The 17,079-nt window shown below is 42.0% G+C and overlaps 1 protein-coding gene across 1 annotated transcript in view; it reads right to left on the reverse strand.

Annotated features, from left to right (window-relative positions):
* The window catches only part of PRRG4 (proline rich and Gla domain 4), a 39,913-nt gene extending 23,037 nt beyond the window's left edge, over positions 1-16,876 (reverse strand). Inside the window, exon 1 of the mRNA XM_056526609.1 lies at positions 16,703-16,876. Coding sequence (XP_056382584.1) covers positions 16,703-16,743 — 41 coding nt within the window. The 5' untranslated portion in view covers positions 16,744-16,876. The remainder of the gene's footprint in view (positions 1-16,702) is intronic.
* Positions 16,877-17,079: the final 203 nt, after the last annotated feature.

The raw sequence follows: 17,079 nt of genomic DNA on the forward strand, positions 1-17,079 counted from the left end.
ATTTCATTTTCACACACCAGAATAAGCATAGCTTTGGAATTTCTATGTCTAAGCCACGTTTACAAACTCAACACGACAAAGAAAAAGTGGAGCATTAAAAGCCAAGTCAGTGTGAGGAAAAACTTTTACAATTAGGCATATTTAGCATTTGGTGCATCTAGCACAAAAATGATGAATACATCTACATACTTAGACAGCCTGTCTAAAAGATAACTGGTGCAAATCTCCGCATGGACAATCCACAAGCTGCGGGCGCCGGCATAACAGAATGCGGCATCTCATGAACTGCAATAAATTCAGTGCGGATGCCTCAGAAAAAATGGTCAGGCTCATTCTTTCTTCGGATACTGAAATCGGAATTTACAAGCCAGATATGTGGTGTGGAAATTCCGTCGTGTGCACAGCACAGCAGAATCCCACTAAATACAATGGGATTCTGCTGCTGCAGAATCTCTGGTGGAGTTTCAATGTGGAATTCTGCACAGAAATTCCAGACGTGTGAACATGGCCTTAGTTAATCCCCTCCTCACACAAACAGATGTAGGCCATGTTCACATGGCAGAATTTCTGTATGGAATTCCGCTAAAGAATTCCACCGAATTTATGGCCCATTATGTATAATGGGATTCCGCTGTCCCAATGACACAGTGGAATTTTCGTGGCGGACATATCACCATTGAAATTCTGCATTACACAAAATTTAAAGACCTGTCTTCAAATTTTGTGAAATGGCAGGCAGAATACCATTCTACTCAATGGGGCTTGAATTTTGGCAGAATTCTGTGTTTAAAGAATTCCTGTGGAATTCCACAATTCCGTTCAGCAAGCTTTGATTAACAGAATTTGTGCTGAATTGCAGAAATTCTACCGTGTAAACACAGCCTTACTATTTCTTTCCAGTCAGAAGCGTAACTTGTAGCTTCTGGGCCCCGATGCAAAATCTCCAACAGGGCCCCATATGCCAATTATAATACTAGTCTCTTATGGGGGAAGATGTGCTTTGGGGCCCCCTTAGGTACCAGGGCCCTGGTGCGACTGCTACCTCTGCTACTTCTATAGCTACACCCCTGTTTCTAGTATTTAGACAATATACAGAAACGTTAACCAGGCAGTCTTCGGTTGGGCCAGATCTATCACCATGGCTCATGCTGTTTGATAAATTTGGTTCACTTGAGGCACTGGGGGTGATAAAACAAAACTGTCTGATTTGCCCATAGCTGTTTGCCCAGTAAATCAGCACATCAGGACATCAACCTCATTGATCCAATGTGACAAGATGACTTGTGGGTATTCAGTAATTGTTGGTGCCAGAGGAGGTCATGGTAGAGATTGTTTCATTATAACAACAGTTTCTAAAGTATTTGCCAGCCCAGGAGGGAGAGGTGTTCGGGCCCCCTTGCCACCAGGGCTCTAGTGAGACAATAGCTCAACCTTCCTTACAGCTACACCACTCCCTCTGTTGATGTGTTACCATGCTGATGCTACAATGTTATACTGTAGGAAATAAACTTTTTACATCTGACAACTTTACAAGGATTATCCATTTTAGACAGTTTTTCTTTTCTTTTCGCTAAAAGAGTCTCCCAATGATAAGAGGATCACAGAATATCCTGCTGCAGCAAACCCTATCAACCAGCTGTAATCTATGGAGAAATCCAACAGCAAATGTTTAAATTCCCTACAGCGCCAACCCTGAGGAAATGAAGAATTTCATGATTTCCATTAAAATCAATGAGCTGTCCATCTAATACAAGGACATATTTGTCTTTTTTCTGGAGGAACCATCTGGATTTAGGTAATAAATGAAGTCCTTTAGGTAATATTTAAAAATTGCAGAATTAAAGGGGTATTCCAGGAATACCCCTATCCAAACTTTTTTTTTTATATATATCAACTGACTCCAGAAAGTTAAACAGATTTGTAAATTACGTCTATTAAAAAGATCTTAATCCTTCCAATAATTATCAGCTGCTGAAGTTGAGTTGTTCTTTTCTGTCTGGCAACATTGCTCTCTGCTGACATCTCTGCTTGTCTCGGGAACTGCACAGAGTAGAATAGGTTTGCTATGGGGATTTGCTCTCATTCAACTCAACTTCAGCACCTCATAAGTACTGAAAGGATTAAGATTTTTTTTAATAGAAGTAAAGTACAAATCTGTTTTACTTTTTGGAGCCAGTTGCTATATACATTTTTTTCTTCCTGGATAACCCCTTTAAAGCAGCATAGTGGTTACTACAGTGAATCCTGGTGAAGAAAAATACAATACAGACCTCTCTCTCTCTCTCTCTCTCTATATATATTTATATACAAACACACAAGAATAAACTGACAGACTAGTTGTATATAGAGTATTATTTAATATTTAAATCATAAACGTCCAAGCCAGGGCCCTTGCTATGGACTATACATATCAATAGAATAAAATAGATTGATATATTATTATTATTGCACAATGCATAAATATAAAAGTCAATTGAACAGCCACCTAATGTATAGTAGTGTTACTGTATTCAACTAGATGGCAAATGGGTTTGGCAGATGGTTCAAATTGTTGAGACAGATAGATACAATGATGCCTGTAGCAGAATGCGTGCGCCTGAACAGTGGTCCCAAAACTGGGGGGTTCCAGCTGTTGCAAATGCAGTGGTCTGTAATATTAGGGTATAGAGCAGCTAAACGCGTTTTGGGGTGACCCCTTCTTCAGTAGTGATATATCAAATACCCCATGTTGGTTATGAACTTATATAGTCCATGTACTTTGATTGACATCCATTTCAGCTTATTATAAAGTACGGACTGGATTAAGAGTGCTTATGTGATTACATAAAATCAAACAAATATAGAGCATTAGAATATATAACAATATATACAGCTAGTCACATGTAATAGATAAATATATGTATAAATAAAAATATATATATATATATATATATATGCATAAATATGGATACATACATAAAATTCTAAAAAGGAGTGTGTAAGGAAACTCAATAGTTACTAAATGAGCTGACTTGACTGGGTAAGATACATGGAGAGAATATATATGCATGTATATGCATAACATAAATGCCCTTAGGGCTAGGTCTCTGGCCCCATTTAGGCACTGGGATACAGTCTGGCACTAGATGGGGCGAGAAAACCAAACACCTCCAGTTCGGAATTGAGTCCCCTTGGTTCCATAGTTTCTAATTCATAGATTTTCCTTGCTTCCGCTCTAGACATTTTTGCAATATAGTTTCCCCCTCTCCAATCTTTTTTTAAATTCTTTGTATACCTGTGTATATTAAATTTGATGGATCTTGGTGGTGGTGGTGTTGTGAAAAATGTAAGGACAGAGGGTGTTTTGTGTTACCTTTTTAATACAGTAATCCTTCAACTTACAATGGCTTCAACATACAATAGTTTCAACATATAATGGTCTTTTCTGGACCATTGTAACTTGAAACCAGACTCAACATACAATGCTACAGACAGTCCAGATCTGCGAAACGTGTCAATGGCTGGAAGAACTGACCAATCAGAATGTATTACTGAAGTATATGTACTGAGTTCCTGTCTGATAGCGCCCCCTACAGTACAAGGAGGTATTAGATGTTCTGTACTACTCTTTATCTGTGTCACAGTTACCTGCTCCTTTGGACACCAGGTGAGGGCGGCTCCATTTTACTTTTTTAGGACATTGCGTGTTCTGTACAGGACCCTGAAGAAGATCCTGTCCTCTACATAGACAGTGATTACAGCTCCCAGCAGATCTTTCTTACTTTTATATGTACAATCTTGCTTTATCTATTTTAGTTATCTACTTATTTTTGTTTAATTCTCACTTTTTTCTGTTTTTGGATGACATTTTGGTGGCTTCAGAACCAATTAGGTTTCCATAGAGTTCTGGTCTCAACATACAATGGTCTCAACATACAATGGTCGTCCTGGAACCAATTCATATTGTAACTTGAGGGACCACTGTATTATAAATGTATTCAGAGATGCGTGATTTTAATGACTATTTGGTCCTACCTACATATTGTTTGTTACAACTACATTGAATGACATATATTGAACCTTTAGTGTTGCAAGAAATGTTATCCAGAATTTCCCATTTAAAACTATTTACTGTGGAACTAATTTCTTCAGTTTTCTTGTGAAAATTAGTTATTTTACAATTTGAACATGTGTTGCAACGATATAAACCTTTTAAATGAAGCCATGATTTATCAATATGGGAGCCAGGGTTGTTCTGTATGGTGGGGGCTACCTGTAAACTAAGATTAGGGGCTTTCGTATAAATAATGGGAGGGGTTGATGATATGATAGTGTCTAAAAATGTTGGCTTGGTGTAATTAATGCCAGTTCTTTTGAATGATTCTTTCCACTTTTTTATATTCAGAGTTAAAAGGGAGAATAAGACGTACTTGATTGTCTCCTTTAGATGTCAGGGGTGTATCCACAAAATATCAGCGTCTATCCTGATTTTCTATTTTATCTTTTGCTTTTTGTAGGATTGTGTTGGGGTAACCTTTCTCTATAAATATATTGGTGAGGGATTGGGCTTCTAACTGGTACTGATTATCATTGGTACAACTGCGTTTTAGTCTTCTATACTTTGCGAATGGAATATTTAACAGCCACCTGGGAAGATGGCAGCTAGACAATAGAATAAAACTATTTTTTGCAGTGGGCTTGTGAAGGGTGCAGAGTTCTATTTTACCGCCAATACTGGTAATTTTTAATTTGATCTACCATCTGCAAGTCACAATCTATCTACTACAGGCATCATTATATCTATCTATCTATCTATCTCAACAATTTCAACCATCTGCCAACCCCATTTACCATCTAGTTGGATACAGTAACACTACTATACTACTATGCATTAGGTGGCTGTTCAATTGACTTTTATATTTACCCATTGTGCAATAATAATATATCATTCTATTTTACTTTATTCTATTGATATGTATAGTCCATAGTAAGGGCCCTTCTTGGACATTTATTGTTTAAATATTAAATATTACTCTATATACAACTTGTCTGTCAGTTTATCCATATATTTATATATATATATATATATATATATATATATATATATATATATATCTAGAGGCATTCTTTACCTTATTTCATTTTGGCACAAAGGGTTATGTGCAACACAAGTACCTCAATATATATATATTTTTTTATTTGTATATAGTGTGAGCCCCCCAACTTTTCTTATTACAGTGAAACCTCTCCAAATGCCTTCTTTGAGAAGATCCTCTCCTTATTTAGACTTGATCTCCTGTGACAAATGTTTAGTCATGCTATATATTATGTATACTGCCCATTCTCTTGGGAAAGACTGTTGGCATTCTGCTGTGATTCTGGTGATTATTCTAATGGGTTTTTCATGTAATTTTAAAAAGCTCCCATTGATTTCAAAGGGAGCATCCATATGGAACCACACATCTTTTTAAACAATATAATGCTGCTAGTTATGAGTGTGTGAATGCACTTTGGTGTCTTCATACGTGGCATTGGGAACTTTGGGCCCCCTGAAGCACCAAGTCCCTGGTGTGACTGCTACCTCTGCACCACCTCTGTGTATGTCTCTGATGGCAGCCACTTATGACTGCCAGTACATGGCCCACAGGGTTCATAATCCAGCTTTCCACTGACTCTGAATGTCATACAAATCTACATTGCTACATAAATTTACCTTCCCCACTGCTTTTGAAAAACATCTGTGCTCTGCCTTTGTAGGTGTTCCTAAACTTTTACTGAGGCATGAAACGTAATGACAGCGCACAGAATAGGGAAAGGCCAGTTCTGAAGTAATCCATATGGTCAAGTGCTGCTTAATGTAACAGGTCACGGCAGGTGGTGGATCCTCTGGGCCTGTGTGGATGATGACGTGAGCCGTGCCAGGGAGCGGAGTCTAAGGTGCCGCTGGTTTTCACCAGAGCCCGCCCCAAAGAGGGATGGTCTTGCTGTGGCAGGCAGCACCCAGGTCGCTACCCCTGGCAAGACTCATCCACACAGGTAGCTGGGAGGTGGCGTGGCAAAGAAGGAGACTGGCAGGATGTGGCAAGATGGCAGTAAGTCAGGACAGGTGGCACAGGTGCAGGGTCAGGTAAGGTAGCAAGGAACAGGTACACAGTAACAGAGACACTGGACTTTCACTATGGCAAAAGGTAACCAAAGATCTGGCAGGGAATCAAGGGAGGAGATGATATTTAAGGGAAGGGTGCAGGTGTAGACACTTGATTAAATGAGCACTGGCCCTTTAAGAGTAAGAGCTCCCTAGGAGGCGGGGGGCATGTGCGCCGAGGCTGCGAGGACACGGAGAGGCGGAAAATGAGGGAGGTGAAGGATGGGTTGGGATTCGCATGCGGGCGCGTCCCACAATGCGAATCCCAGCCCCGCCAGCAGCGGGGACATGAGCAGAGAGTGTTCACGGCTGGCGTGTCCGGACGGAGCGCAAGCGTTACACTTAATAATATACGCAGGCCCTAGTCACCTATGCAGTAAAGGCCTCATTGATGGCATGGTTGGCATATCAGATAATTGTTCTTAGGCTGATGACTAGTATATTGTTGCACATACATAACAATGTTAAGGTACATTGTAGTTACATAACATCAGTATTTTGTTTTGAGTGGCTGATCTATCACTACATGTGTTCTTAAAGGGATACTTCAGTAGAAAACTTTTTAAGTTTAGTAAAATTTTTAAGATTTGTAAATTTCTTCTATTAAAATATCTTAATCCTTCCAGTACTTATCAGCTGTTGTATGCTTCAGAGGAAGTTAAGTTCTTTGTTGTTCTTCTTTTCTGTCTGACCACAGTGCTCTCTGCTGACACCTCTGTCCATGTCAGGAACTGTCCAGAGCAAGAGAGGTTTGCTATGGGGATTTGTTCCTGCTCTGGACAGTTCCTGACACAGACAGAGGTGTCAGCAGAGAGCACTGTGGTCAGACTGAAAATAACTACACAACTTCCTCTGCAGCATACAATATCTGATAATTGCTGGAAGGATTAAGATTTTTTAATAGAAGTAATTTACAAATCTGTTTAACTTTCTAGCACCATTTGATTTGAAAAAAATTTTTTTCCCACCGGAGTACCCCTATAAGAAGCCAGGCAAGTCCTGCACTTCCTAAAGAAGTCAAGGTAACATTACTGTGTTTTTTTTTATTTTTTTTATTTTTATTTATTTATGCTACACACCTTTTAATAATGCATTGTGGGTACTCAACGAAAATGCCACCATTCCACAAATGCTGGAAATGAATCAACAATTGCTCCACACCCCTATGTTCCTCAGCCAACAACTACACTACACATTGGTTCACATGCAGAAGATTTTGTTGCAGAAATACAAATCCACAATCCTATAAAAAATATGTTATGTGTGTAATATATAATTTATCATAACAACATATCTGTCATATTTGAATGAATCCCAAATTAATGTATCACCTGGTTCTAAACTATGAAAAAGTCTGGGCCTTTAATTTCATAATATAGTGAACCACCACCTTTATGACTTTATACATTAGTACACGATTCAGTATTATATATATGGAGGAAAAAACAGTCCTATGTCCTGGTGCTGCTCCTAGCCCTCCTCCACCTGAAGAATCCAGCTTAAATACTAAGGGTAATGCTAATTTATATGGCACAGGTTTTATGCAATTACTAGTGCCAACATTATCAGTGCCCAAGGCATGAAGAGGATCTTATCAGTGCATGGTAATGGCCCATTGTAAATACCAGCCAGGGACCACCTTTTTGTTTTGGGGCAAATAGACTGCATAAACTGGAGGAATGATTTAGTATTTTTTGTTTACAGTTGTGGACTTGTGTTATACATGTAAAGTACATATGCATTTACTACCTGCTTTTTTGGATCATCCAAAAGTTTAATGAATTAAAAGGAGTCACCTGACACTGGCAAAGAAGATAGGCCATTAACATAACCAGGAGATCTACCCAACTAGCTACCTAACTGGCTACTTAATTACTTACCTGGCTGCCTACTTACAAACCTGGCTGCCTACCTTTCTACATATCTGCCTACCTACATACCTGGCTACCTTACTACATAGCTGGCTGCCTAACTACATACCTGTCTGCCTACCTACATTCCCGGCTACATAACTACCTACCCTGCTGCCTATCTACATACCTGGCTGCCTACCTACATACCTGGCTACTTAACTACATACCATGCTGCCTACCTACATACCTGGCTGCCTAACTATCTACCTACATACCTGGCTGCCTACCTACATACCTAGCTGCCCAACTACATACCTGGCAGCCCAACTATATACCTGGCTGCCCAACTACATACCTGGCTGCCCAACTACAAACCTGACTGCCATGTTCTAATCCTTCGTTTTTGGCCTTCATGAGCTCCTCCATCATACTTTTCCACAACGTCCACACCCTCGTCATTTTCTACAGCCTTGGTGCTATCCTCCCTCATCCTCCTCCTTAGCCTCCCTCCCCTCATTATCCTCATTAGCATCCATGTCCAAATCACTCATCCTCCTTCTCTCTAGCATCTGAGCCCATAGCCTTCATGACCTCCTACCTCAACCTCCTCTTTAGCCTCTTAGCCCTCTAAGCCACTCATGAGCCACTGAACTGACTCAACTCCTGTCTGCGGCCTGACAAAACTGGAGCGTTAGACTTTGGCATTTGTCTGACTGACCTGCTGAGTCTGTCTCTCCTGTTGTCCAACATCTGTTGCAGCCAACTATCAATAATAGGGGAAACTAGCCACCAGCCTAGTGGGGGAACCTGTGTACCTACTGGTACTACCAGGGGCACTTGTTTACTTACTAAGGGGACCTAGTTACCTACTGAGGGGCCTGTTTACCTGTTGCGGTGACCTAACTACCCCCCCCCCCCCCCACCAACCCACTCATCTACCCACTTTATTATATGGTACACCAAGGAGGGCATAATTACCTTGTGGGTCACTTTTGCTAAGAATTCTGCAGACACAAGTTGTTGCTGAAAAAAATCCTTATGGTGTTCTGGCCCGGACAGAAAATAAGAGAAAGTGAATGTCGCCTGTGAGTCACTGGATGTAACTGCACTATAATTTCTTATACATTATGTGGGGTTGATGAAAGTAGTCATAATGTGTCAGTATTATTTAATCGTCATGTAGGGTTATCATTGGCAATAATAGGGTTATATGATAACCATATATGTATGTATGTATATACATTTTTTCTGTTCGTGTGTATGACTAATAAGGTGCATTCACTGCAACACTTTAATCAAAAAATGGCAGCTTAATTCTTCTATTACAGGGGTATTCTGGGAAAAAACTTTTTTTTTTTTTTTTTTTTATATCAACTGGCTCCAGAAAGTTAAAGGGGTTCTCCGGTGCTTAGACATCTTATCCCCTATCCAAAGTATAGGGGATAAGATGCCTGATCGCGGAAGTCCCGCCGCTGGGGACCCCCGGGATATTGCACGCGGCACCCTGTTTGTAATCAGTCCCCGGAGCGTGTTCGCTCCGGGTCTGATTACCGACGACCACAAGGCCGGCGGCGTGTGATGTCACGCCTCCGCCCCCATGTGACGTCATGCTCCGCCCCTCAATGCAAGCCTACGGGAGGGTGCGTGATAGCTGTCACGCCCCCTCCTGTAGGCTTGCATTGAGGAGCGGAGCGTGACATCACACGGGGGCGGAGGCATGATGTCACACGCCGTCGGTCCTGTGGTTGTCAGTAATCAGACCCGGAGCGAACACGCTCCGGGGACTGATTACAAACAGGGTGCCGCGTGCAATATCCCAGGGGTCCCCAGCGGCAGGACCCCCGCGATCAGGCATCTTATCCCCTATCCTTTGGATAGGGGATAAGATGTCTAAGCACCGGGGAACCCCTTTAAACAGATTTGTAAATTACTTCTATTAAAAAATCTCAATCCTTTCAATAATTATCAGCTGATGAAGTTGAGTTGTTCTTTTCTGGATGACAACAGTGCTCTCTGTTGACATCTCTGCTTGTCTTGGGAACTGCACAGAGTAGAATAGGTTTGCTATGTGGATTTGCTTCTAAACTGGGCAGGTCCCAAGACAGGTGTCATCAGAGAGCACTTAGACAGAAAAGAACAACTCAACTTCATCAGCTCATAAGTACTGAAAAGATTTTTTTTTTATAGAAGTAATTTACAAATCTGTTTAACTTTCTGGAGCCAGTTGATATATATAATTTTTTTTTCCTGGATAACCCCTTTAAGCTTTTGCATTAGGTTTCTCAAAACTTTCTGGGGACACCCATGGCACCCATGCACACCATGATTCTGTCATTAGTCCATGCCCATGTTGTAAACTACTGTTAAACACATGGTCATGTGCAGGGCTCAAGTCCTGCAGGAGGAATCTATGGGAACTTCGAGGGAGATTTATCAAAACCTGTTAAGAGGAAAAGTTGCTAAGTTTCCCATAGCAACCAACCAGATCGCTCCTTTCATTTTTAACAAGGCCTCTGCAAAATGAAAGAAACAATCTGATTGGTTGCTATGGGCAACTTAGCAACTTTTCCTCTGAACAGGTTTTGATAAATCTTCCCCAATGTTCCAGCACTTTTTCCACAGCGGGAACAGTAGAGGGGATTCATCAAAACTTGTGCAGAGGAGAAGTCGACCAGTTGCCCATAGCAACCAATCAGATTGCTTCTTTCATTTTTGAAAAGGCCTTTGAAAATATAAAATAAGTAATGTGATTGGTTGCTATTGGCAAGTGGTCAACTTTTCCTCGGCACAGGTCTTGATGAATCTCCCCTAGTGTTCCCATTAGCAGGAGTCCTGGAGGACAAGCCCTGGAGTGGATGTCTTAGCTTCCCACACTTTTTTCCCCAGGACTTCACCCCTGGTCATGTGTATATTTGTGAATAAACCAATAAACATAATAGATCGTATCGAAAAATGATGAGAGAAAGAATGGTTGGCTTCACATAGGGTTATCTATTGCTGGACTGTACAATTGCATCAGAACCCAACCCAACCACAGTACCCTCTGCTCTGAGCCTCAAAATGATAGTCAGAAGCTTTTAGAAGAAAGTAACACATGGGATCTGGGTTAAAATGAGATCTGATTCTTTATTCTTACTCATTCCACTCAGATACAATGTGGTGAATGCTAGGTCCATAAAGAGAGGGCTTCTGGAGGGGTAGTGGGGGAGGGAATGTTGTCCTAGGGGGGAGGTAAGAATACACAAACCTTTGGTTAAGTCACTTTCCTGTTGACCACCACTGGAATAACCGGTATTCTGCAGAAGACCCTAAAATGAATTCCGACCCTACATTATACTTAAACTGCAATGGCTTGGTAGTGCGAGCTGAAGCCGGTAGTACTACAATTACTACAAGATCAAACATAGACTGTCTGCTCTAGTTATGCTACGGTTACAATAATAACCTTTCACTCTGAACAATAATAATCCATACAGTGATATAAAAAAACACACAATACAGGTGTCTTGCTGTTAGTCACCCAAGGAAGCAAGCAAAGTAGACCCTCAAGTCTTTCAATATTAAAAATTAGCAACACAATGCTAAATAATGTCAGACAATTCCAGGGCTGCACCTGGGTAGGTGCACCGTGCCAGGATCATGGAGGTGGCAAATGGTACTGATAAACTGCAAACGAGCACTGCACCATTTAACCCCTTAAGGACGCAGCTCATTTTCACCTTAAGGACTGAGACCTTTTTTGCAATTCTGACCACCGTCACTTTAAGCATTAATAATTCTAAGATGCTTTTGCCGATTATTCTGATTCTGAGAATGTTTTTTCGTGACATATTCTACTTTATTTTAGTGGTAAATTTTCATCGTTGCTTGCATCCTTTCTTGGTGAAAAATCCCAAAATTTCATGAAAATTTAGAAAATTTAGCATTTTTCTAACTTTGAAACTCTCTGCTTGTAAGGAAAATGGATATTCCAAAAAATGTTTATATTGATACACAAATACAATATGTCTACTTTATGTTGGCATCATAAAATTGACATGTTTTTACTTTTTGAAAAAATTAGAGGGCTTCTAATATAGCACCAATTTTCAAAATTTTCATGAAAATTGCAAAATCTGAAGGGACAGATGTTACAGAACTACAACTCCCAGCATGCCTTGGCAGTCTAGGCATGCTGAGAGTTGTAGTTTTGCAACATCTGGAGGGCTACCGTTTGGTCACCACTATAATAGTGGTCTCCAAACTGTGACCCTCCAGATGTTACAAAACTTCTACTCCCAGCATGCCCAGACAGACTTTGGCTCTCTGGGCATGCTGGGAGTTTCAGTTTGGCAACCACTAGGAATGCAGCAGTAAAGATCGCTTTACTGCCACCTTCCTAGATGCTCCACGACGTTGCATCCCTACCTGCGCCGCTGATCTCCGCTGATGTCACCGTCGATCGGCGGTCCCCACGGCATCTTCTTTGCAGGTACTGGTCGCCATCTTCTCCCCCGTTCTGCCCGACATCCAGGGGTGGGCAAATCGGGGGGGGGGGGGGGGGGGTTTCGATGCCCCCCCCCCGTCTTCAAGTACCATTGGTCAGCACTCATTGCTGACTAATGGCAGGGGATAGGAGGAGGCTGCAGCACTGCAACCTTGCTCCTATCCCTCAGGATGATCGGGCTGTCACTGACAGCTCAGATCATCCCTATTTTCCGGGCGATCGGGTCACCAGAGACCCGATCAGCCCGCAGAAAATCGCATGTCTGAATTGACATGCGATTTCCTGCGATCGTCAACATGGAAGGGTCTCAGGACCCCCATCGGCGATGTGCCGGGTAGCCTGCTGAATGATTTCAGCAGGCATCCCGGTCCGATCCCCAACCGGTTAGCGGCGGGGACCGGAATTCCCACGGGTGTATTCCCACGTCCTTAGGGACTCGGAATGCAGGGCGTATACATACGTCCTGCGTCCTGGACAGGTTAAAGTTAATAAGCACCCACTCAGTGCCCCCTTCAGCATGCCAGCACCAGATGCTCAGAGCTGAATGGAGCTGTAGGGGATCAGTGCACCGGAAGGATGTAGAGGAGCTGCAGGGGAGTGATAACTAACTTCTAAATGCAGGCCCAGAGGGGGCCTGTACTATACATGGGCACAGAAGAGCATATCCACTATGTAGGGACAAATACAGTAGAAGGCACTATTTCTGTGTAAGGCAATACACAGAGTTTGTAAAGAGGTCAGGATGGTGCTGGAGAGAGAAGCCTAAAATATTTGTCTGGCAGATGCTGCAGTTATGGCCAGAAGACATTTTCATGATGGCCCAGGCCGGATGTAATGTACCTATGTAAAGCTGGTATCTTCCACTATATGGTGAGTGTATGGAGAAAATATTGGTCTTCGTACAGTGTATTTTATTCAGTAATAGTTGTGTGGTATTAGCCAGTCACTATGTGGTGTTAATGATAGTGGTTCTGATATAGTGGTGTTATTTCCCCCAAATATACTGGTATTATTGGCAATATTGGTATTGCTATACTGGATTTGGTAAGTAACAGTATGATAGTAATATGTATGGTGATAATATTTTTCCTTGTATACCAGTATTATTGGTAATATTGGTTTCAGTATACAGGATTTGGTCAGTTACAATATGATGGTAATATGTATGGTGATAATATTTCTCTTTGTATACCAGTAATATCGGTAATATTGGTCTCAGTATACAGAATTTGGACAGTAACAGTACAATGGTAATATGTATGGTGATAATATTCCTGCTTGTATACTGGTATTATTGGTCTCAGTATACAATATTCGTTCAGTAATTGTGTAATAGTAATGGTGATAATATTTCCTCCTTGCATACTGGTATTATTGAATATATTGGTCTCAGTATACTGGATTTGGTCAGTACCAGTATGATGGTAATATGTATAGGCATATATGTGTTGCTTCGAGGTATACAGGTATTTTATCATACATAGAAATCTGTCTTACATATGTTAACCGTGCTGTTGAGGGGTTTGTCTGGTACTCAAGCATGTATCATCATAACTAGTGACTTTCCATAGTTTTGTTAATACTTTACATCATTGTTGCCCAAACTGAGGCTCTCTGGCTCTTGCAAAACTACAACTTCCTTTCAGGGTATTAAGGGAGTTGTAGTTTGCTAATTTATTGTCTTGTATGGAAAAGACGTTTGTAAAGGGGAGGAGTTAATAAAATGCCAACCGGGTGGAGCAAAAAATTATTCTGCAACCAGGTGTCCATGACCTTAAGATTGGCCTTGAACAGTACTCTCTTGTCAAGCCAGGCACCCAGTGTAAGTGTGAATATTTTCCAGCTCCGCTCATTCTCAAGGGCAGCCTTAAAAACAAGAACCCTGGAAAATTTCTAAAACAAGCCCTGTACCTGTAAGGCTGGTTTCACACGCCAGAATTTCCAGCTGAAGATTCCGAGTGTGGCTAGCGCCAACTGAATCAGTCAGCGATAGGACCGTGCAGACACTGCCATCCTTAAAGACAAGCAGGTTCAATGTTTTGGTGGAATTATTTGATCAGAATTGTGAATGGGTAAACGGAACACCCATTCGCCTGCATGTAAACCTTCATGCAGCAGAATTTCAAACTGAATTTCCTGAGCGAAATTCCTGTCGTAAATTCTGTAGTGTGAACCCGGTCTAATTGATGTAATTGATGGAACTACATAATTGTAACAAGGATGAAGTTAGTTAGGGTGTGACCCCTATGGGAGTTCTATCAGCAACCACCCAACAGAGGAGATGATTCAGTAGGTAACAAAATAGTTTGCTTAAAGGGGTACTCCGCCCCTAGACATCTTATCCCCGATTGCGGGGGGTCCTGCTGCTGGGGACCCCCGCAATCTCGGCTGCGGCACCCCAGACATCCGGTGCATGGAGCGAACTTCGCTCAGTGCAGGATGACTGGCAATGCGGGGCAAAGGCTCCTGATGTCACGGTCACGCCCTGCTCGTGATGTCACGGCCACGCCCCCTCAATGCAAGTCTATGGGAGGGGGCGTATACTTGCATTGAGGGGGGCGTGACCATGATGGCACGAGCAGGGCGTGACCGTGACATCACGAGCCTCCGGCGCTGCACCTGACGCTCTAAGCAAACACCAGGTGCAGCAGGGAGATCGCGGGGGCCCCAACAGCAGGGACCACCACAATCAAAGAGATCCTTTGGATAGGGGATAAGATGTCTAGGTATGGAGTACCCCTTTAACTCAATATAGTATCTCTTTACTCACTCATGGGCAACTGGTTTGGTAGTTTCAATAGTTCCAAGATTTACAAGCTTGGAGGTTCTCAAAGCATATGCTCAATTCTAAGGTTACATAACAGTCCAAAGGATTGGAAGTTGCAGCTTTGGATAGTCTAAAGACATTAGTGAAAATTCATCCTAATCTGCTGATTTTGACAGGACAAACTGCCTGTTAAGTGTGTATAGAGGCTTTCCAACATTCCCCCCCCCCCCCCCCCTTGCAACATATAACGTCGGTGAAGAGAATAATCGGCATGTTAAATTTGAACCTCAGATCTTTTTTTTCTTAGAGATAAAACTTCTCCACAGGTGTCTGGCAGCAGCTTTCTTACGTATCCCCATTGAAAATACATGCACATACTGCAGAGCATGCATATACATAGGAGAAATAGGTCAAATAGCTGTCGTCTGAGACAGCTATTGATTACGTATGATGTCTCTTAAGGCTCTCCTCAGCCTCCTCCAGTCACTACCCCTTCTGGCTCTACAGTAGCAGGGCTAAGCAGCAATGACTCTTGTCCATAAGTCCTGTGGTGCCCCTTTCAGTCAGGGCCCAAGCAGTAAAATAACAATGATGGTAGGAGTTCAAGCTAACATTCCTATCATGGCAGCATGATCAGTCTGCATCACCATCCATTTACCGTCTCCTACAAAGCTTAAATATTCAAGAACACAGCAGCATGGCAGGGTGGTATTTCCTCTTTGCCATGTCGTGCAATCGAACTTACCAACTATGAAATAAAATGATGGAAAATGGACACATAGCATATGAAATAACTCATTGTTGAAAAAGTTCTCAAACTGGGGCTCAGTTCAACTCCCTTCCAATCCTGTCAAGGAAAACATAGGTAATCACGATTCCCATGGAAGCATCCCAGGACTAAAGCTGGCCATACATATAAAACATCTGTTGGTCAAACGATTATTCGTCAGTCAGCTATCACTTCTGATCCTCCCCCCATATGCATGCATGGATCCACTGAGTGTGCATGAGTACTCGAAAAGCAGAGGGAAATAAGCTGCTGCCATGCACCTCCAGCAATGACGTGCTTGAACTACGACATGACTGATCCTTCTCTTGCTTGACATCTGCCCTGGGGGAGTGTTAGGAGACCACCGTGCAGGTTACATGGCCAGCAGGTCCTGCTCCATCTCCATTCAATCAAATCAGCTCTGAGACTGCATCAATAACTCCAGCCCAGATACACAAGTATTACACAAGAACATCTATCATTTTCCTAAAGTCACATGTCTGAACAAAGGTTCACACCCCACACAATTATAACACGACGTCCATTAAAATCATTGCATATTGTTGCTGTAAGTATTCTTAAGACTTCATTCTGACTCTCCCCTTCCCCTTTATCACTGTATATATGGCTTCCAGAGCATATTCAGAACATATTCAGAAGCTACAAAAACAGCTTAGTAGAATAATCAATTGCACGGACTTACCTCAATTTAGGGGCCCCATTCACATTGTTGAATAGATTCATCAGTACCTGAAGTCCTGCAGTCCTAAGAAAGGTGAACAAACGTCTTCACTCCACCTTTACAATGTCTGAATAGGCCAAATATCAAAGTCCAAGGAATAGAGAGAACGTTTCCAAAGAATGTACACTTCAGTGTGCTCTACGCTCAGAAGCAGCCCATAGAAATCTGTATCAGTCTTTGTAGCTGGGACTAGACAAAGTCCCATCTACTCATACACCAGGAAGTCAAGAGGCAGGTGACTCCTCCTTACGTACCTGCCTTGTCTTGTGATACGTCTGTGTCACTCGATAGGTATCTAGCTAATACAATTAGGAGAGGCGGTTCTGGTTTCTTGTTAT

Source organism: Hyla sarda, chromosome 6 (genome assembly GCF_029499605.1).
Source record: "Hyla sarda isolate aHylSar1 chromosome 6, aHylSar1.hap1, whole genome shotgun sequence".
Classification (NCBI taxonomy): Eukaryota; Metazoa; Chordata; class Amphibia; order Anura; family Hylidae; genus Hyla; species Hyla sarda.